The sequence below is a fragment of the Gavialis gangeticus genome, unplaced genomic scaffold (assembly GCF_001723915.1).
Source record: "Gavialis gangeticus isolate Ggan-Ray unplaced genomic scaffold, GavGan_comp1, whole genome shotgun sequence".
Classification (NCBI taxonomy): Eukaryota; Metazoa; Chordata; order Crocodylia; family Gavialidae; genus Gavialis; species Gavialis gangeticus.
Window position 1 is genome coordinate 160638561 of NW_017728992.1, and position 22062 is coordinate 160660622.

At 44.5% G+C, this 22062-nt stretch overlaps 1 protein-coding gene and 1 long non-coding RNA gene across 5 annotated transcripts in view; one reads left to right on the forward strand and one right to left on the reverse strand.

The window, feature by feature from the left end:
- Positions 1-22062, forward strand: part of VPS13B (vacuolar protein sorting 13 homolog B) — a 1046600-nt gene that overhangs the window by 609023 nt on the left and 415515 nt on the right. For all 4 annotated transcript variants that reach the window (XM_019527996.1, XM_019527995.1, XM_019527993.1 and 1 more), the window contains one exon: positions 15508-15625. In XM_019527996.1, coding sequence (XP_019383541.1) covers positions 15508-15625 — 118 coding nt within the window. The remainder of the gene's footprint in view (positions 1-15507; positions 15626-22062) is intronic.
- Positions 1-22062, reverse strand: part of LOC109305086 — a 49928-nt gene that overhangs the window by 6177 nt on the left and 21689 nt on the right. The window lies entirely within an intron of this gene.

Genomic DNA, 22062 nt, shown 5'->3' on the forward strand with positions numbered 1-22062 from the left:
GCTATCTACCAAGCTGCTTCACTAGCTTACAAAATCCTTATCTTCTCCATGAGTTCCTATAGGTACAGCCATACCTACCCCCTGCCTCCCATGCCTATGCCTGCACCCCTGCTGACTGTCCTGTCTCCCACTTGCCCCCACCATGTGCCCCCCTGCTTCCTGGACTGTCATTTCCCCTGTGCCTGCCTCCTCCCCCACCCCTACTCCCTACACCGCTTGCCTTCTGAGTGGTTCTGGTTCTGGCTTTGAGCAGTCAGCAGCAGCCTTGGGCACAGCCCAGACTGGCCAGGGAGAAGCAGTGGCAATAGATCTGAGGTCAGGGAGCCAGAGCCAGAGGTAAGAAGTGGGAGAATGTAGAGGGGATGGGGGGGAGGCAAGAGGTCAGGGGTCCAGGTGGCACAATCTTCCTTGCACTTCCCTACATGTCTAACACTGTGGGGTCTCCCCTGTGTATTCTCCACCCTTGTGAGCTGCCCCGTGCTCCCATAAAACTAGCTATTGTAGTTTGGGGCACACAGTGGCTTAGCTCCAGCTTCCGCCTGGCAGTGGTGCTGCTGCCATTGCTGGAACTGGGGTCAAAGCCAGAACTGAGCTGCCACCTACTCCAGGCCAGTACTTGAATCCAGCTTTAGATGAGGCTTTTTGCCCTATGTTGCTTAAGGAAATATATCTCCTCTTAGATTTGAATATATATGGTATTTAATGCATTGAGGATGCCATAAGTTACTCTGGCTACCAACAGATGTTGCATGTGTCCAGGATAGCTTGTGCCTTTTTTGTCTTAGAACAGTAAAGCTGCAGGATTGACATGTACACCCATCGACGTTCCAATCAAGTTTAGTGAGTGGATGAATGCCCTGCTGCTTTTCTGCCTTTGATTCAGAGAAGCAGTCCTGGGGCAACCATTCAGACATGCTTCCTGATGTCTTGGGACAAACTGTTAACACTTCTTATCATGCAGAACTTTTTAGGTTTTATCCTGGGACAACAGACATGTATGTCTGAACTATTGCATGGGTCTTGGGAGAAAATGGTTTCCCTCTGGACAAATGTGGAGTCTTTGTGTGGCCTTTCTCAGACAACTGTGGGTTAGGTAACTGAACTATAGATAATCAGGGTTTGAATTTTTCATGTGTATTTTTTTTTTTTTATCTATAACCATTTCTTAAACAAAATATGTTTTCCCTTAGCTAGAGAAAATGAATTATTCCCACTGTCAACAATTATACTACTGAAGAATTCTATTACTGGCATAATGATACATTTTACGTAAGTCATGTAGGTATGGCTTGTTACCATTATGTACAATAATATGTAATCTAGTCCTATGAGAATAGCGTTTACATTTTCTCATAACCTAACTACAAGAGGTGCAGACAGAGAGAGTTTAGTTGGATTATTTTTTTGCCAGCATCCTCTACAATTTTCCAACTGGGAATGGTGAAAAGACAGAGAGATAAAATTAGACTGGTTTTGTTGGCAAGAAGGAGTTATCGTTCTGCAGGGAAGGGAGTCTGGGGTATGCTGTCAAGGATTTTTTTTAAAGAATATGCTTTTGCAACATCTGTAGCTACGAATTGCATTAAATATTAAATTTATATTTAAAAAATTAAGACTTAATCCACCATCTGTTATTCAAAGGAGTTTCTTAATACAGGAGAATTATGTATTTCATCTTCTGATTACTGTGGGGTTGGGAGAAAGATGATAACCTCAATTTATTTTCCAGTCATAGGTAAGCAGATGTTCTTACCCTCTGCTGACCAGCAAGACTACCGTTCTCACAAAGAAAAATGTAAAGTTGTGTTCCTGTGTGCAGAAAGAGAAAATAAGTAATGGTGAATCCAGCCTGTATTCATGCAGCCCATGACAAGCTTCTATAAGAAACTGCATGACCATTTGTAAAATAACCAAGTTGACAAGTATTAACTTCTCACTAATTTAAAGTAGGCTACAACTTATTAATGTTAAATGTTGTGATAGTACCATAATAACAGTAATTATTTTTTATAATAGATTGGTGTGTAGTAAACCATCTTAGTGAACAGAGTAGAAGTAAAACTGCAGCTACCTGCAGCTTGTTTTATTGATGTGGTCAGTTTCAGACATTGGCTATTTGCTCAGTGCTGGAATGAGGCACAAGTTAGAAATATAAAAACAAGTTAGTAAAAAGGGAGAAATAGCAGTCAATGTAAATAAAGAATTAAGTTTGGAGAACTGATGAAGGAAGGTAAAAACAGAGAGGAATCCTTGGTTGGCAGGGCTAAAAGACAGTACGAAGTTGTTTTTAAAAATAATCGGAGAATAAAAGAAATTCAAGACATTATAATATTGTTAATAATGTAAAAAGAGTTAAGTATTTGCTATATTCAAAAAGATTATGTACTTCTATCATATGAGAATGACCAAATACTTTTCAATTTACTAGTAACCAAGGAGGATGTTAGACAATAGAGATAAATGTTTTCAAATCAGCATGCTCAGATAACTTGCACTCAAGAGACCTAAAATAATTGGCTAAAGTGATTGTTGGCTGGCTGATGTTTGTATTTAGTAAATCTCATATTACCAAGATCAGGCTGATGGTCACATTTAGGATCAGGAAGGAATTTTACCCCATGGTCAAATTGGTATAGACTGGGGGGGTTGCCTTCTTCTGGAGTCAGGGACCTGGCCCTCTTCCTTGGATCTCTTGTACATTTTAATACCCTCACACTGGTGGGACACTGACTGTCCTCATCTCTGTATTACCTGTAGCTGGTTAGAGTGCTTTTGGGCTAGCGACAGAAGTTACACATAAACTGATTATAGGTGATCAAAAACTGATTTAAACCTTGACAGAATAGACATTCAGTGCATATAAACCAGTTTCAAAATGGCTGAACCCAGTTTGAGATAAACCTGGTTGAATGTAGGATCAGACTTAACTGATTTGGGTCAAACCAGTTTATGCAATGTCTGTCCCAGACTCCTTCCTGGTTTAAGTTAAACCAGAGTCCCCCAGCATCCCAGATGCTTTGCAGTCATGGGCTGCACTGTGGTGTCTGCTGGAGCAGAGCTAGGTTGGCCCCATCCCTCTCCTTCCCAGCCAGAGCACTGTCACTGCTCAGGCTGGCTGAGGGACTGCAGGGGCTGCCAGGCTTCCCCCTGCCCCCCTCCACCACCCCATACTGGCTGCTCAAGCAGGGATCCCTCTTCCTGTCCCTCTCTCATGGTAGGGACCCCAGCACAGGGACCCGGCATTTGGCCATGCCCCTCCCTCCCCCCATGCTAGCTACCGCTGAGAGGTGTCTGTGTGGGTCTTCAATTACACTGGAACAAAGGGAAAGGGCAGACAGCTAGTGGCTTGCAACTGTACCCTACAGACAAGAAGAGCTTGAAACTAATGAGAAAAATGTTTTCTTTTGTAGGGCTTGATGGGCTGATAAATTTTTGTTCTGACAAGCAACCTACTGGCTGCAATCTGTCAGTCTTCAAGAGGGGACAGAGAAAGGTGTTAGAAATGACCTGGTTTGCAGACAGTATGAAGGAACAGGGAGAGGGAGATGGAAAAGCTCAGTATCATCAACAGATGGTCTGGTAACACTGCTGCCCCTTGAGCAGCGAGCTGGGAAAAGCCTGGGACAGTGCAGGTAGGGTTGGGACTTACACTCATCCCTAATCAGAGCATCTTGCTGGGGCCTGCCCTCCCCTCCCCTCTCCCAGCTCAGCATTGTGGAAGGGAAGGAAGGGCTGCTCTAGTACACCCCGGCTTCTAGCCTGAGCCATTACAGGCATGTACCTGTATTTCTGGAATGAAAATGGAATGTCTCTCCACCTGCAAATTGCTTCAAGCTTTGCAGGTTAGACTAACTTGCAAAAGTTGAATTAATTCAGGATGAGGCTTTTTGATTATCTGTCCCTAGCCATGGTGTTTTAGGCAATATGCCTTGTAGTTGTGCAACAGGGTTGGTTGTGTAGGTTTAGAAATAGGTTAGACAAGCACTTGTATGGGATAATTTGGATGAAGGTGATCATGCCTTGTGCAGGGGGGTATACCAGATAACCTCCAGATGTCCTTTCCAACCTTACTTTTCTATGATTCTTTAATACTGGGAGGATTTCAGAAGACTAAGCAAGTACCAGCATTCTAGCAATATTAAGCAATGGCAAATAGGATGACACAGCTAACTAGAGACCAGTTTAGCCTGCCATCAAGCCAAGGCAAAATAATGGAAAAGTAGATATGGATTCAATAGAGAACTTTGTGATGGGAATTTAATCAATTACAATCAACATGGTTATGAAGAAAACAGTAGTTGTCAAAGGGGATTCATATGGGAAAAGTAGTTTTTTAAAGGGGAATCATAGTTGAACAGGGCTTTTCCTATTTAGGTATGAGGACTGGGTCCAGTAGTACTCAACATTTTCATTAATCATTTGTAAGTAAATATAAAATCACTTCTGTTAACAGATGTTGTGAAAATGGGCAATGTTCTAAATAATGGTGAAAATAATATAGTCACAGGATATGAACAATTTACTATGGGTTGAAAGGGGAAAGCAATTTATAATGTATCAGCTGCTCTGCAGTAACTACCTGTGTGCATGCTCTTTCTCCATGGTAAACAGAAGCTAAACCTTGGCAACTTACCCCTTTTATTAAGACCCGTGCTACCACAGTTGGGCTTCCACTCACCCAGAAAAAGAGCATGTACATGTACAGTTATCCTTGGGGAAGGAGATGCACAGTAAAGTACCACCCCATATAATTTCCAGCCAATTGTTTTTCTGTCCATATCCAAGCAGAGTGTTTGGTAGCCTGGGTACAGTCAAACAAAATGTGTGTTAATACAACCCAAAGCAAAATAACCCATTCTGGAACAACTAATGTAAGTAATTACTAGAGAATAAGTGATTGCATACTGGAAAGCAGTGTTTCTGAAGTGTTTAGTCACAACTGGCAAGCAACTTGATATGAACTCCAGGGCTAAGTACAGACAGTCAAAAAGCCCGAGGTTAGTCTAAGCTGCAGAGATTAAACTAAAAAACAACTGGGCACATTTTGATTCAGGAAATGCAACCACATGCCTGCAGTAGCTCATCCAGAAGCCTGGGGGTGCAAGAGCACAGCTCTCTGGCACATAGCCAGCATGGGCTATATGTTCACTTCCTCTTCTTGCTGCCCCCAAGGTCTCTGGGATTTGCAGGCCAGAATCACAGAAGCAGGACTCTGCAGGATTGCTCATCATTTCCTCTTCCTGCTTCCAGGTTCTTCTGGAATGCATAGTCCACAGTCTCAGCCAGCAGTAAGTTTGAGTGGGGGAAGGGGTGTTTAACCCCCCTCTCTGACCCCAGACCTTAGCCAGGGTTTGCCTGGGAGGAGCAGATCTCCCCCTCTACACCCCCCCCAGGACTGGGCTTCATCCCCAGCTGGGCTTGTCCCCCCCACCTTTGTCAGCCAGCCCTCACTGCTCCGGCTAGGAAACAGAGGGGTGGGACCAGCCCTGCTCTCTGGAGCAGACAAAACAGCACAGCCCAGGGCTGGAAAGCATGCTTGGATGCTGGGGGACTGTGATTTAACTCAAACCAGGATGGGGTCTGGGACAGAAGTTTCATTAACCAGTTTGACGCAAATCAGTTAAGTCTAATACTACATTCAACCACATTTATCATAAACCAGTTTCGGACATTTTGAAACTGGTTTATGTACACTGAACTTTTGTTCTTTTACAGTTTTAAATCAGTTTCTGATGACTTACACTGGTTTATGTGTAACTTCTGTCCCTAGCCCTAGTGTTATGCTGTGATCTGAAGGGCTAAGATGATTCTTCAATGAGTAAACAGGACTTACGAGAAGAAGTAGGGGAGGTGACTTGACCTTTGCACACAGCATTGGTGAAATAGGTTGCTTGTACACGCCATGGGGGATTCTTTGGGTTTAATTCTCCCTAAATTGAAGCAGTGGGTTTTTAAAAAACCTTGCTTCAGTTTAAACTGAAGTACACCCCCATGGCATGTATACAAGGGTCGGGCCTGATCCTTACCTGCCTCTGGTGGCAGGGGCAGAAGGGGGAGGACAAGCTGCCAGCAAGCTGAGCAGTCCCTGAGCTGCGGGGGGGGGCACATGGTGCTTCCCTCCACAGCTGCAGTGGTGCCCCCCAGGCAGCAGCTGCCTGCAGGCATGCAGCCCAGGAAGTCCCGGGGCACCACAGCCGTGGAGGGAAGCACTGGGCCCCCGCACAACTCAGGCAGGCAGACTCCAGCGAGGGGGGGAAAAAAAGATCAGGCTCCCCGCATTTTTTTTTTCTTCAGTAGAGCTTGGTTTCATGGGCTGCTGCTAGGCTGCCTGCACAGCTCCTGAGCTGCATGGGGCCCAGTGCTTCCCTCTTCAGCTACTAAGGTAGCAAACTAAAACAACTGGGACATGTTTTATTTGCTATGTCCCAAAGTCACTTTACATGCAGTAAGCCACTGACAGTGTAAACAGCACATTATTAACGCAAAATATGCTGCCAACAGTGTAAACAGCAACGCCATTAAAGCAGTGCAGAAGGGCATTTAAGCCACTTTAAAGGCCAATTTTGTGGCATGTACAAAGGCCCATAGAAACTGCAATACAGTGACCAGTTCTGTTGTCCACACGTTTAACATGAGCAGTCCTTACTGAAGTCAGTTTTCAGACAGGTTTGATCTCCTTTTGAAAATGAGAACCTGTGGCGATGTCTCAGGTTGGGTACCCATGGTCACTTGAAAAATTTAGGATTAAATGTTTTCCGCAGAGATATTCCTTATTTTAGCCCTAGGAATAAGAGTTTTCAATGCAGTTCCTTATCCAGGGTTCTTTAGAAGTCAAAATAATATAAACCTTCAATATAGCTAGTAATATTGCTATTAATGGATTTAATCATTCCTTTGAAATTCAGTTATTCTATTTTTGCATTAACATGAAACAACCCATTTGAAATGTCATTTTAAAAACTACTGAAAAATACTTTCAGGCATGGCCACTGACCTAAGTATGCCTCTGATTTCATGGTTTTATTATCCTGGTTTCTTTTTCCCATGTTCCTCAATGAAAGACTTAGCAAGCTGACTGACTGACTATACAGAGAAAATTACTATGCAAAAACAAAAAAAGCAAAAAGAGGGAAAAATAAAAACATACATTTCTATAACCTTTTTATTTCAGCTACAATTATATTAATATTTTTGCAGCAAAACTAGGCAAAATATTTTAAGTTGATAGGATCCCTTTTAAAATTAGAACTATAACTGCTTTTGAAGGCCTCCACACATTGTAATTCATCTACAAAAAGCATTTGTATAATATTTTCAGTTAATACCAGTATACAAAACAAGGACTTAGATTTCAATATGGGCATTAAAATTAATGTACTGTATGGGATTGTGGTGGTCACATTTTCACTACAAGCTTCCTGGATTAGTTATCTATTAAAAATACACTTGGTTTTTCCTTTCTCATCATTTGGCTTGTCTGTTAGTAACAGACCCAACTGAGCATTGAAATAACTTAAGTAAATTTGGGTAAGTGAGGCATCAGAATGGTGGACTCTAGGGAACTTGTATTGTGGCAGTGGGAGCTTGTATCATGGCAACAGCAGCCTATACCACAGCACCATCTCGTGTGTGGGGAGGTAAGATTCCTACCTTCCCCATCTGCTTTCCAGTACTTGGTAACCCCTCCCCCCGCATACCTCACATCTTAGTCATACCTCTGGCATTGAGGCCTATTTTTCCTTTTAAATAGAGAAGAGTGTTGCTTTTCATTAGGTAAATAAGGTTATGTGGGTAAGCGTAACATCTTTTATTAGGCTGACTAAATAGTTGAAAAAATTGTTCTTTGCAAACTTTCAGGTACAAACATGCTTCTTCAGGCATAGAAAGACTTAGCTGTTGTTTTTTGTGGTCTCCTGGATGCATGAATGATGCATGTCCCCAGCGGCTGGGGGGCACGGCTGCGTGCACGGCAGCAGTAAGTGGGAGCTCCTGCAGACACTGCCAGCACTTTTGGGGTGGGGGGTGGCAAGCGCCAACCAGGGGACAGCGACCACCCACAGATGCCACTGATAGCTTTGATGGCGGACAATGGCGATCACTGACCGTCCACAGACGCCGCTGGGGGCAGCAAGTGGTGACCACCCGCAGGTGCCACCAACAGTGTCAGCGGCACCTTTTCATAGGGGTGCACTGCCACACTCAGGGGGTGCATATGCACCCGTGTGCAACCCCTACACATCACCAGTGCCTGGATGGAATAGAAACCAATATGCAAAAAGCAGGTCTGTGAAAATGAAAATATGTGGCAGTAAGGATCAGAGGCCATGATAAATAGTAGGTGTGAGACAGGCAGGTGGAAGGGGAAAAACCTGAGAATGCTGACCTGGCAATAGAACGTAGCTGGTAAAATGTAGAGAGGTTGCCTGAGCTTATCAGATGTCAGGCAGGTTATAATGTGCCATAAATCCAATGTCTATATTTAGTTCATGATTTTTTGTATGCACTAGATTTATGAAGTTAAGTTCATCGGCTCATCTATGAAAGGTATTTTGTAAATTCCCTTTGAAGATTAGAACTGAAAGATTGGTGAAAGAGTGGTTGTCTTGTGAGAAATATGCACCCACAGGTTATTGGGTATTTTTGTCTTTGATAGATTTTTAGTGTGCATTCATTCTGGTATGCAGTTGTTTGGTTTCTCCTACATATTTTCCATCAGGGCACTTAGTGCACTGGATGAGATACATTATATTTACCCAAAGAACATTGTCGGCCTGTGCCCTTAGACCAAAACAGCTTTCTTTTAGAGCACCTCATTCAGTAGTGCCAGATTTTTTTTTTTTGATAGTTGGTACAAATTAGAGAGGAGACTTGATCATTATACTCAGCAGTAGCCCCAAGTAACCACAATACTCTGGAGAGGCCCCCTCCTAAAGTAGAAGCAGCATAGCCACCTCCACATGATGCTTGATGTAAGTTAATTAGCATTGCTGTGTGTCAGTGCCAGTCAGAGAATCAGCAATTTGGCCATAGTCAGTTTTAAATGTCTTTTCTACATACCTCAAGGTACCAGGCGTGGCTTGTGAATGCTGAGATGGTGGGATGGATAGAGTGTCCCACAGGAGCACTGGGGGGGGGGCTCCCATGTGCTCAGCAGCAGACCCAGAAGTGGACCGGAAGTACTTCCAATCTACTTCCAGGTCTGCTGCCGAGCACACGGGGGTCCCCCATGCGCGCGCACTCCACAGCAGACCTGGAAGTGGACCAGAACTGCTTCTGGTCCACTTCCGGGTCTGCCGCCAAGTGCGTAGGGGTCCCCTCTGTGCTCCCGTGGGACGTTCCATCTGCCCCACCATTTCTGCATTCACAAGCTGCCTGGTACCTTGAGGTATGTAGAAAAAATACATAAAGCTGTGTCTATGTCCGAATCATCAAATCTCTCCAAATCAAATTGAAAGCTTCCAGTTTGATTCAGAGAGATTAATGGGTCTCCTGATTCGATTCAGATTTGGAGATTCAGCTGCCAAATCGGGCCAAATCTCCTCCAAATCGAATCAGCGACCAAAGCTTCACACAGCTCTGCTAGTTTGTCCAATATAGAGTTCTGATTTTTTAAAAAAATAATATAACTTTTTTATGGTTAAAATGTTATTTTCCCCCTTCAATGGGATGACTAAGAAAAAATACAGTATTTTTCTGGTCTGAGTAAAGACTTAAGATTTGATTTTTAAGCAGTGGCTTTTCTTTCAAGCAAATCATTGGTATTATCACTAGTAGTTAACTACTGCATCTTGTATTTAGTGTGTTTTTTCTTGTAACTCTTTCAAAATATTCTATAAGTGTTGCCCTGGATTTTGTAATTTCTGAAATTAATTTATGAAATTAAATGTCCAGACTTCTGAGTATGGCCACAAAAAGTGACTCTCTGGTTCACCAGTAAATAACCTAAACTGGGGAACCTATTTAAAGAAGCTGGATGTGTAGTTCTTTTTACATAAGGCAATCTATTACTTAGACTATTTAGTAAAGTATTTAAACCCTCTTCTAGCAATTTAACATTTAGTTTTCAGAACAAGACACACAGGGTCTACTGTTGGAAATCTACAGATGGGAAATGGGTTGAAAATGAAGGCCTACAAATGTGTATATTTCTGTGGATGGGGCAGGAAAGTTAGTCTGCTTGGTCATATGCCTCATATGTTCTTGGTAGCTTCTCAATTGCCACATAGTCCTTCACAGAAGGAGTGTTTTAAATTGCCTTATTTTCAGGGGTCAACAACCTACAACCTGTAGGGTTGACAACCTAGAGCTCAGGGGTCAACAAATTGTGGATCTGACCTGTAGATGTGGGGCTTTGGCTGCACACACTTTCTCTGTGCTGCCACTGGAACCAAGCACTGGCTGCAGGTGCTCTCCTAGGGACACTGCAGGGACAAGCTGGGTCTTAATGCCAGCCCACTGGCATTTCAAAATGGCCAAAACTGGTTTAAGATAAACCTGGATGAATGCAGTTATCAGATTTAACTGATAATTTAGGTTAAATCGGTTTATTGAACTTCTGTCCCAGATCCCCTCCAGATTCAAGTTAACTCACAGTCCCACAGCATCCCAGGATGCTTTGCACCTCCCCTGCAACACCTCCTGCCCCCTCACATGGTGGGTGGGCTAGCCTTGGCCCAAGCTGTTTGCTCCAGCTGAGCCGGGAGGCATGCTCTAGTGTCCCCTGTCTTCTGGCCTGGGCCACTGAAGGCATATGGCTGCATTGCCAGACTCAAAAGTACATGTTGGTTTGCTTGCTTATTGGTTACATATACATAGTTTAGATTAACCTGCAAAGATTAAAGTGATTCAGCCTCAGACTTTTTGACTGTCTGTACTTAGCCAGGGTACGTGTTTATCCTGTCTGCTTTGCAAACTGTGAAGACTGCAACCTTGGCTTGCAGTGTGTTTGTTTGATGTTCTCTGTGTGTTTTGGGCATGTGCTCTGAGAAGCTGGGAGTGTTGCTAGCTGAGCAATTGCTGATTGCTTGCTGCCTGCGTGTGGCAAAAGCCCTAACAGGGGGGTAGAGCCAGTCCGTGCCCAGAAGGGCATAAAAATGACCAGGGAGCCAGCAAACAGGGGTAGGCCAAGTCATTTGCAGGTAGTTCAGTGGTCTGTTTGCAGGTCAGTTTGTGTCACCTCCCATTTGAGAGGATAGCCTTTCAACTTGGTGTGAGGAAGCAGGGAAAAAGGAACCCTTTGGGGCAAAGGAACAGTAAGCAGGTCAGCTTCCAGGTGAGTTCACTAAGGAAGGTGTGCTTGGAAGAAAGGCAGTAAGAGAGAAGAGGCAGATTAGGAGACTCAAGGAAATGGCTGGAAGACATCACAGTACCAGAGCCACATTCACTGCTTCTGCATGCACCTGTGAGGTTTCTGTCTAGGCAGGACCGCTGACCATTGAGGTTTCCATCCAGGTCTGGGTTTGGCTCTGTGGGACTGCAGCTTGCAGGTCGCTTCTGGTAATGGCCAGGTGGGGGAGTGCCTGCAGCATGAGCAGTGCCTCCTGGTGGTATCTTTCAGGGAACAAGCAAGAGAGATACAGGAGGTGGTTAGGTTCCAAAGCACCCTCCTCCATGAATTTGAAGCTGGATGAGACTTCTGGGACTGTGGAGGAAGAACTGCCAGAGGCAATGCTAGAGAAGGGAAAAGACATGAACTACCACAGAAGTGGAAACTGGAACCTTGTAACTGTGAGGGAGCAGAGGAGCTGACAAGCTCCGAGATTCGTGGGGTGGGAGCTCCTGCAGTAACAGACCGTCTGTTGCCCCGGAGGGCGGGGCACTCACTTACCTGTTCCAGGTGTGGGATAGATCCGAGCAGGATGAAAGAAGCGCCGGAACCCAGGAGCCGGGGCACGGAACCAGAAGAGCCAGGATGGGAGATGGACGCCGGCGGGAGTCCGGAGCAGCAGACGCACACCAGCGCGCGACGCACCCGTACGTTTTGGGGCAGGGGTAAGGCCCCAAGAGATGGTGGGATTCGGGACGGTGGTCCCAAAAGCTAAGCCCCGGAATAGTAGGGCCAGGAGCGTCTGGCACCGGCAGGTGGGGGCTAAGCAGCAGGAAGCCCAAGGAAGAGGGCAGTTGGACTGGGTTGCATTACCTGAGTGGGAGGGAACCGGACAGCCCGGAAGGACAGGGGCCCCAGGTGGGTCAGAAGGCTTCCTTCTGAGGCCAGGAAAAGGGATCGCTGAGGAAGAGACACGGACTCTGCTAAAAGCCTACATAGGGGCTCAAAGTCCGCAGCTCCGGACAAGAGTAGTGTTTGTGTTCGTCCTTTTTGCTATTTTTTTGGTTGAAGTTTGTGCCCCGCGGGAGGGGAGACTTGAAGGACCGAAGCGGCTTGCCAGAGGCGGACGCTTATGGAGGCCCGGGCAAGGGTGTAGGGGTGGAGGAGCCCTCAACAGCGACGGACCCTGCACAGCGTCTCATTTTTGGACGTGCACGCATCGGACCATACACTGAACTGGAGAATCATCAAAGTCGTGGCAGGCGGGTTGGACGCGTGCGGCTCCTGAGTGAGTACTATACATAGCCAGGGAACCTGGTGGGACTTTTGCAGCGAAGGTGACGAGCAGACCCGTCCACAGTAACCTCCGGCAGCAAGGAGAAATCTTCATCTTCACCTGCAGCAGTTCATCTGGAGAATAGATATGGAGCCCTAGCAACAGAGGCCAAAGAGCATGTTCCATTGGTGGAGGAGGACAAGCTAGGCCTCCTCAAAGTGGGAAGGATTGAGGCCACCAAGAAGAAGCGACAGGGAGTGGTGGTTGGAGACTCCCTTCTGTGGGGAATGGAGAGGTCCATCTGCCAACCTGACCCTTTGTCTCAGGAAGCCTGCTGCTTCCCTGGAGCCCATATCCAAGATGTCATGGAAGGATTACCAAGACTCATCCGGCCCTCTAGCTACTACCCCATGATGCTCGTCAATGTGGGCACCAATGATACTACCAGCAGAGACCCTGAGCAGATCAAATGTGACTACAGGGCTCTGGGTGAAGGGGAGAGGGGCTCAGGTGGTATTTTCTTCTATCTTTCAGGTCAAGGGAAAGGGCCCAGGCAGGAGCAGGTGCATCCTGCAGATCAATGCATGGCTGCACAGGTTATATCACCAGCAAGACTTTAGCTGCTTTGACTGTGGGATGGTGTTCCAAGAAGAAGGATTGCTAGGAAGAAATGGGATCCACCTGATGAAGAGAGGGAAGAGCATCTTTCATAGATTTCATAGACATTAGGGCTGAAAGAGACCTTGGAAGATCATCGAGTCCAGCCTCCCACCGGAAGGGCAGGAAGTCAGCTGGGGTCATAGGATCCCAGCAAGATAAGCATCCAATTTACTCTTGAAGGTGTTCAATGTAGGTGCTTGAACCACCTCCGATGGCAGGCTATTCCAGGCCTCTTCACTGACATGCTCACTAACCTAGTGAGGAAGGCGTTAAGCTGGGTTTGCAGGAGATGGAGACCAAAGCCCTGTGGAGAAGTGGGTGAACTGGAGGAAAAGCAAGCAGGAGGGGGCCACAGAGGAGGTGTCCTCATTTTTCCTGAGAAATTATGGCAATCAACTACTTACCTTAAGTGCCTGTACAAGGATGCACGGAGCCTGGGAAACGGACAGGAAAAATGGGAACTCCTTGCACAGTCACAGAACTATGACATGATTGGAATAACAGAGACTCAGTGGGATACTTTGCATGAGTGGAGCCCTGTCACGGATGGGTATAAACTGTTCAGAAAAGACAGGCAAGGGAGAAGAGGAGGAGGAGTTTCACTTTACATAGCAGAGCCATATGATTGCTCAGAGCTCCAGTATGACCCTGGAGACAGGTCTGTTTGATAGTCTCTGGGTTAGGGTCAGAGGGGAAAGCAATAAGGGTGATGTCCTGGTGGAGGTCTGCTAGACCAGGAGGAAGAAGTGGTGGATGAGACTTTCTTCAAACAGCTAGCAGAATTTTCCCAATTAATCACAAGTACTGATTCTCATGGCGGAATTCAGTCACCCTGACCTGTGGTGGAAGGGCAATACTGCAGTGTGCAAGCAATCCAGGAAGTTTTTGGAGAATGTTAGGGACAACCTCCTGCTGCAAGTGTTGGAAATAACCAATTAGGGGCCATGTTCTTCTTGACCTGCTGCTCACAAACAGGGAAGAATTGCTGGGGAATGTACTAGTAAATGGCAATTTGGGTAGCAGCGACCATGAGATGATTGCAAAGTCCTGAACTTACAACTGAACAATCCCATTCACTGATACAGGCTGGGAACTGACTGTCTGGGCAGCAACTCTGCAGAAAAGGACCTGGGCATTACAGTGGACAGCTGTATATGAACCAGCAATGTGTCCTGTTGCCATGAAAGCTAAAGGCATACTGGGCTGCATTGGTAAAAGTTTTGCGAGAAGATCAAGGGAAGTGATTATTCTCCTCTATTGACCACTTGTGAGGCCACATCTGGAGTACTGTGTTCAGTTTTGCCCCCCCCCCCCACACACACACAGAAAGGATGTGGACAATTTAGAGAGTCCAGCAGAGGGCAACAAAAATGGGCAGGGAGCTGGGGGACATGACTTCTGAGAAGAGGCTGAGGGGACTGGGCTTATTTAGTATAGAGAAGAGGAGACTGAGATGGAATTTAGTAGCAGCCTTCAACTCCCCGAAGGGTGGTTCGAAGGAGGATAGAGCTAAACTGTTTTCAGTGGTGGCAGATGACAGAACAAGGAGCAATGGTCTCAAGTTGCAGCAAGGGAAGTTTAGGTTAGGTATTAGGAAAAATGTTCTCACTAGGTGGGTAGTAAAACACTAGAACAGGTTACCCAGAGAGGTCGTGGACTCTCCATCTTTGAAGGTTTTTAAGACCTAGCTAGGTAAAGCCTTGGTTGGAATGAGCTAGTTGGGGACGGTCGTGCTTTAAGCAGGGGATTAGACTAGATGACCTCCTGAGGTCCCTTCCAACCCTAATTTTCTATGATTCTGTGGATAGCCAGTGTGAAAAGTTTCCTGTTGTGCCAGCTAGACTAAGTTCTACAGTTTTTATTTCATACCATTCAAGGGTCCAAACCCATACAGTGAAGAATTAATCTGTTGGCATTTTTTGTAACTGTTATCTCAGAAGGGTGTTTGTGAGAGGACAGCTGCAGGATATAAAAAGGTATTTGGAGTTCCTTTTGAAAAAAACCACGTTTGAGATAAGATAGCAAGAGATAGAGCAAGAAGTTACAGATTTAAGATGCATGGTAAAACTTTATTGAGCCAGCTAGGCTGCAATTACCTCTTTGTTATGTGTCATGGTATTGTCAACAATTTCACAGGATTCCTTGTACAAGTGTTACTCTTTTGCAATAAAGTATTTGCAGTACTCAGTTCTGTGCACCCCCACTGATCTTGAGATTTTTAATAACAGTCTCTTCTATGTTTCTGTTATGTGCCTCTGTGCATGCTTACACTTAAAACATGCATGTGTATGTTCTCTCTTTTTAGCTGTAGCCAATCAAGCAATAAAAGAAGACACTTTAGTTCTCAAGATTGGCTCAGTCTCTATGGCTCCCCAGGCTGACAACCCTCTTAGCAGAGCTGTTCTCCGAAAAGACATTTACCAGTAAGTATTTTTCTTATATCCAAACTCACAAATATTTCATTTGAGGGGAAGTTAATTGATCAATAAAACTTGGGTGCGTGCAGCCTGTAAAAATACTTTTCATTTACAGTCTTTTGATATTGAAGACCAGGTTTTTCTGATTTTCTTCACTTGCAGGCTTTCAAATCCATTTAGACAAATAAGTACTTCTGTGAAGTGTTGATGAATAACAGAATTTAAATGTCAAGTCATTATGAAACTAAAGATCACAGATGAAAGCATTTTAAAAGACTTTCTTTTATTTAGCTAAAACTCACATCACTCAATAATAAAAGGGACTTTTTATGACTACCATAGCTCTGACTAGCTATATAATATGAAAGAGATAAATGATAATAACGTAAATGGTATGCCCATACTCAAAATGTAGGACTGTTGATGTCATGTGGATCAAAGCTGTAAGGGAAAGAAAACTTCTAAGGAGCTATTTCACAGTATACACATTTTCTGTAAAATGTCGTGCTCTGGATTGTGTCATTGAGTATGTGCAAACCACACTAATCGTATGTAGGCAGCAAAACTGGCGAACATATGTAATCAACATGATAAAAGTTAATATATGATCCTTACTAGAGCTGGCACTCTTGCCAGACATAAAAGTATGGCTGCAAATAATACCGAGTGAGAAAAGTCACAGAAATACAGATGAACAAGTGTCTAGTACTTCCTTTTGGTCTGTTGTTCAGATGTGGCAATATTTTTTTTAAATTACTTCATAGTGCTCTTCAATAGAAGTTACAAACATCAAAATGCTTTCCCAGCGGTAAAACATTTACTGCCTAGAAAATGACAGCAGTTTTACTTTCTGTCAAGCATAGGAATTTTTAGGATGGCAGGGAGACCATGAAATATCTCCAGTTCCTCATCTCTTCTGTTATTAGAAGTTATATTAAATACTTTTTTTCCAAATGCTTGTCAAAATTCCATTTTGAAATATTTAAATTATTCCATTTACTCATATATTTATGCTTAGTAGCTGATGTATTATTTTAAATGAGGTCTCTGTCACTTATCACATTAAGATCTCTTCTATGAAAGTTCCCTGTATCTTGGCACTAGTGACTGTTATGGACAAAGAGATCCAAACTGGCACCTTCTCTGCTCACAGATCTTTCTCGCTTACCCTGGCTTGTGTTTCCATGGGTCCTCCACTTTCAGGGTGGGAAGAACCCCAAGTGTTTCCTGCTCTATGACAGCAAAGATGAAAGTACATCCTGAAGTCCTCTTCCCACCTGAAACCAAGTTCCCCCTGGCCTTTTTTCTTAAACTTGAACCTGCAAGGTCTAGCCACTGTATTGCTGTCATCAGGGCTGTTGTTTAGGGCAACTGTGTGGCTGTCTTTGCAGAAACTTTGAAGGACTCAGTGAGCCAGATACTCATTGAGGTAAATGAATATAAATCCACTGAAGTTAATTAAGGCTATGCTAATTTACACTATCTGATAATCTAATCTTTGCATCTGTGAATGCTTCTTGAGTACATGTTCTAAGCAGATGGTCATTATTTCAGTCAGTTGTTCCAACCCTTTCTGTTATCTTGACTGTTTTTTAAAGCAGTAGACTAGTCTTTTAGCAACATGTGTTTGGTTCTCCTGGTTCTATAGCCCAGAATGTTGTCTTTTGTTTTGTAATGCTTTAAATTTTGGTGTGCATTTTCTAACAGTGCTGACAAGAAAAGTATCTAGATAGGGTAAAAATAAGTGTTAGGTCATAAATATCTTCCATCTTTCTGTCACTGGTCTCATCTTTCGCGCTTCAGTGTCACATTCCTTGGTTCTGTATCATGCTCTTCGGCAGCTACTACTATTTGTAGTAGTTTTTTGCATATACTTCATTGCTTGTCTGTCCTATTTCACAATATATCTCAAAGACAAATCTCTCTCTCTGTCTCTTCCTTCTCTCCTTTCCCCTCCATTTAATCATGCAATTATACTATTTTCAACAATTATAAAAATCGTTTTGGGACATAATGTACCTGAAAGCCATTTTACAAAATTGTATTATTTGAGATTGCAGTCTTTTAGTTATTGGGGAAGGAGGGAGGTTAATGTTCTGAGAGATACTCAGCAAATTTAATTGTATCAGTAATGGTAAGATTCTATCTCAATGCTAAAGTGTTAAGTTCTTTGCTTTTTCTAACTGGGATTTGTCTGTGGTTGCAAGCATAATGTAGTTTTAGAAACTTAATGGATGAGGTCTACTCAGTCCTCATTCAGCAATGGCTAATGAAGAAGTAGAATTCCAAAAGGAAGTCACTTTAAAACCCTTGACAATGCAAAGATTTTGTATAATTAGGGCAGGGGACAAAATCCACAATCTAGAAAAGAATAAAGATGTTCTTGAAGATGTATATTTAGAGTCAGCCATCTGTTGCCCAGACCCTACATTTCCTTTTCTGAAATAAGCTTTTCGATGTCTGGAAGGACCCAAACCTGGGTTGGAAGGATAGCACCAAAATGGCAATGTATTATGGCTAACTAATGCCAGTAGGAGTGGTCAAAACCAAGAACCTGTACAGTTTAATACATGCTTTTTGTTAAGAGGATGGTTAGTAAATACCAATAGAAATATCTGTGATGAACAGAGTTTTGAACAATAATAAAAGCCTGCTACAATATCATAATAATCCCAACATGTCTTCTTCCTCTTTGTAATTCCCCTCCCTGCTCCAATTACTACTACTGGTTTTAATATAATAGAAGAAAATATATCACTGGCAGAACCACTGATTTTACAGTGTTTCTGAAGCTGGGAAACAGACTTTTAATTTGTGGTGTCTCTTTGGTTTAAACAGTCTTCTGTTTAGGTCTGTGCTACAATCATATGGAATTAGTGGTACTTTTGTAGTATTTCTCAGGAAGAATACTTTTCTCCTCCCATTTAACACTCATACAGGAAAATAGCTTTCTTACTCAGCTTGGAGGGGAAACTAAATTGGAAAAGGAGTCTTAGAAAAGCATCCCATCCCAAAAGTTTCCATGCCAATATTTTATCAGGTAAGTGTTAGAGGTTGGTAAGAAACATATTGACAGGTAACTTCATATAAGTTTTTAGCATATCAAATCTCAAGGCCCTCTCTTCTCTTATATTTGTTGTTGTTGTGTCTCCGTCCACCAAACATTCTACCTGGAATGTCTTTTTTTTGTCTTCAGCTCAATAAATGTTGCTGTGGTCACTCATATTTCTATAGCAGAGCTGAAGCTATAGTCAGTCAGCTCTCTAAGTACCTAGTGGTTACCAGAAGGCACAAGAGAGAAATGAATATAGAAGTTATGATATTCTGGAGAAATGTGGCTAGTCATCATTGCTGTTACATACATATGTACTTTACAGAATGGCAGGAGATCTCAAGTGAGATTTCACAAAGGTCCATTTAACATTTTTATTAATTACTTGGATTCAGAAACTGACATCTTCAGAGATTTCATAGACATTAGGGCTGGAAGGGACCTCAAAGATCATCAAGTCCAGCCCCCTGCCCCAGGGGCAGGAAGTCAGCTGGGGTCAAAGGATCCCAGCAAGATAAGAATCCAAATGCTTCTTGAATGAGTCCAGAGTAGGTGCCTGAACCACTTCTGAAGGGAGTCTATTCCAGGTCTTGGGGGGTCAGACAGTAAAGACATTTTTCCTTATTTCCAGCCTAAAATGGACTTGGAAGAGTTTAGGACTGTTGGTCCTTGTTTTTCCTTGGGGCGCTCTAGGGAACAGGTGTTCTCCCAGATCTTGATGTACACCCCTTTTATACTTACAAGCAGCCACCAGGTCCCCCCTGAGCCTGCACTTTTCCAGGCTGAAGAGTCCCATGGCTCTCAGCCTCTCTTCATAAGGCCTATTCTCTTGCCCTCTGATCATGTGCGTGGCTCTCCTCTTGACTCTCTCAAGCTTCTCAACATCCTTCTTGAATTGCGGAGCCCAGAATTGGATGCAGTACTCCAGCTGTGGCCTCACCAAGGCTGACTACAGCAGGAGGATAACATCCTGAGATTTACTTGAGAGGCATCTGTGGATGCAAGCCAAAGTATTGTTTGCTTTGCCAGCTGCGACATCGCATTGGTGGCTCATGTTCACCTTGTGGTCAGTCATGACCCCAAGTCTCTTTCAGTCGTGGTGCTAGCAAGCGTAGCACTGCTGAGTCTATAAGCATGCTGCAGGTTTTTTCTCCCAAAGTGGAGAACCTTACATTTATCAATATTGAATGTCATCAGGTTTGTATCTGCCCACTTACTAAGTCAGCCTGGATCACTAGCGTGTCCTCAGGTGTGGACGCTGTGCCTCAAACTTTAGTGTCATCGGCGAACTTAGCCAGTCCACTTCTGACACCAATGTCCACATCATTGATAAAGATGTTAAAAAGAACTGGTCCAAGGACAGAGCCTTGGGGGATGCCACTGGTCACGGAGTGCCATGATGATTCGCTACCATTGACCACTACTCTGTGGGTTTGACCTTGGAGCCAATTACCCAGCTATCAGATTGTGGTGAAGCCAAGGCCACAGTTGGCCAATTTTTCCATGAGGAGGTCATGGGACACCAGATCAAAAGCTTTTTTAAAGTCCAGATATATGACGTCAATCTCTTCTCTGTTGTCCAGGTGATATGTCACCTGGTCATAGAAGGAGATGAGATTGGTCAGGCAAGACCTACCCATGATAAACCCATGCTGGCTCAGGATGTTGCCTTCGGCCAGCTTATCCAGAAGGGTCTCCTTGATAATTTTCTCCAGAATCTTACTGGAGATTGAGGTCAAGATGATTGGCCTGTAATTCCCGGGATCTACTTTCTGCCTTTTCTTGAAGATGGGTACCACGTTGGCCTTCTTCCAGTCTACAGGTACTTCACCTGAGCGCCACGAACTTTCAAATATTTTTGCCAATGGTTGGACTATGACACCTGCCAAGTCCTTGAGTACTCTAGGGTGTAATCTGTCAGGACCAGCTGACTTGAAGGTGCCTAGCCTTTCAAGGTGATCCTTTAATAGATCAACATTGATGCTGGGTATAAATACGCTCTCACCCTGGCCATCCCTCGTCTTGCTAGGCCGCGTGGTCCCATTGGACTGATGAAAGACCAACACCACGTACCCATTGAGCAAATTGGCCTTTTCCTGAGAGTCGGTTATCAGCTGTCCTGTTTGGTTCAGCAGGGGTCCAATGTTACCCTTGCTTCTTTTCCAACTCCCTACGTATCTGAAAAAGGACTTTTTGTTGTTTTTGATGTGTGTAGCCAGATGGAGCTCGGTTGCAGCCTTGGCTTTCCTGATCCGCTGCCTGCAGACCAATGCTGAGTACTCCTCCTTGGTGGTACTTTCAGCCTTCTATCCTTTGTAAGTATCTCTTTTGAGGCATAGGAGATCCTCAAGTTCCCTGCTGAACCAAGGGGGTTGCTGCAGGCTTTTGCTACCCTTCCTTCGAGATGGGATGGCCATCCCTTGTGCTGTCAGGATCACTCCCTTGAGGAGCAACCACTCCTCTTGGACTCCTCTGCGTGTCCCTTAGGACCTTGACACTGAGCCTCCTGAGCTTGTCAAAGTCACCTTTCCTGAAGTCAAGGACTTCTGTATTGCTGACTGATTTGCCAGCTTTGTGATGGATAGTAAAGGTGATCATCTCATGGTCACTGTCACCCAGCTTTCCATCGATTCTTAGGTCACTGACTAGATCGTCCCCTTTGGCCAGTACTACGTCTAGCAACGCTTTACTTCTCGTCATCCCGTAAACTTCTCGGGTCAGGTAGAGCTCATCCACGCACGTGAGGAAGCTTTGCGACTGATCAGATTTGGCTGAATGCTCTTCCCATGAGATGTCCAGGTAGTTAAAGTCTCCCGTGGCAACTATGCACCGAGAGCATGCCACCTCAGCCAGTTCCCTGGCAAATTCCTGGTCCAGCTCATGTTTCTGGTTAGGAGGTCTGTAGTAGACTCCTACCAGGATGTCCCCTGTGCCACGTTCCCCACGTATTTTAACCCAGAGAGACTCCAGTCATCCTTCCTGGGTGCCAGTGTCAATTTGGAGGGACATGTAGCTGTCCTTGACATAGAGGGCTACACCCCCAGCCCTTCTATCTTCATGATCACGCCTGTACAGGGTATGCATCACACTGCATACAGTGCAAGTCTGAGAGCAATCAAATAGATGCCCCATGCACCACTGGTCCAAAATTGACCAGAGCAGCCACTGTATACAATGTAGTTCTGGATCAGCCAGAGCAGGCACCATGGACACTGGTTCCAGTATGCACGAGGGGGATGGTTCATGAGGCTGATCCACCCTGCAGAGCTGGCCCCACACTATTCATCCAGCTCGTGGGCCAGTCCCGCACCACTCATCCAGCTCACAGGGCCAGATGTATTTGATGCCCCTGATGTAGAGAAGTTGGAGAGAATCCAAAGGTGAGTGACAA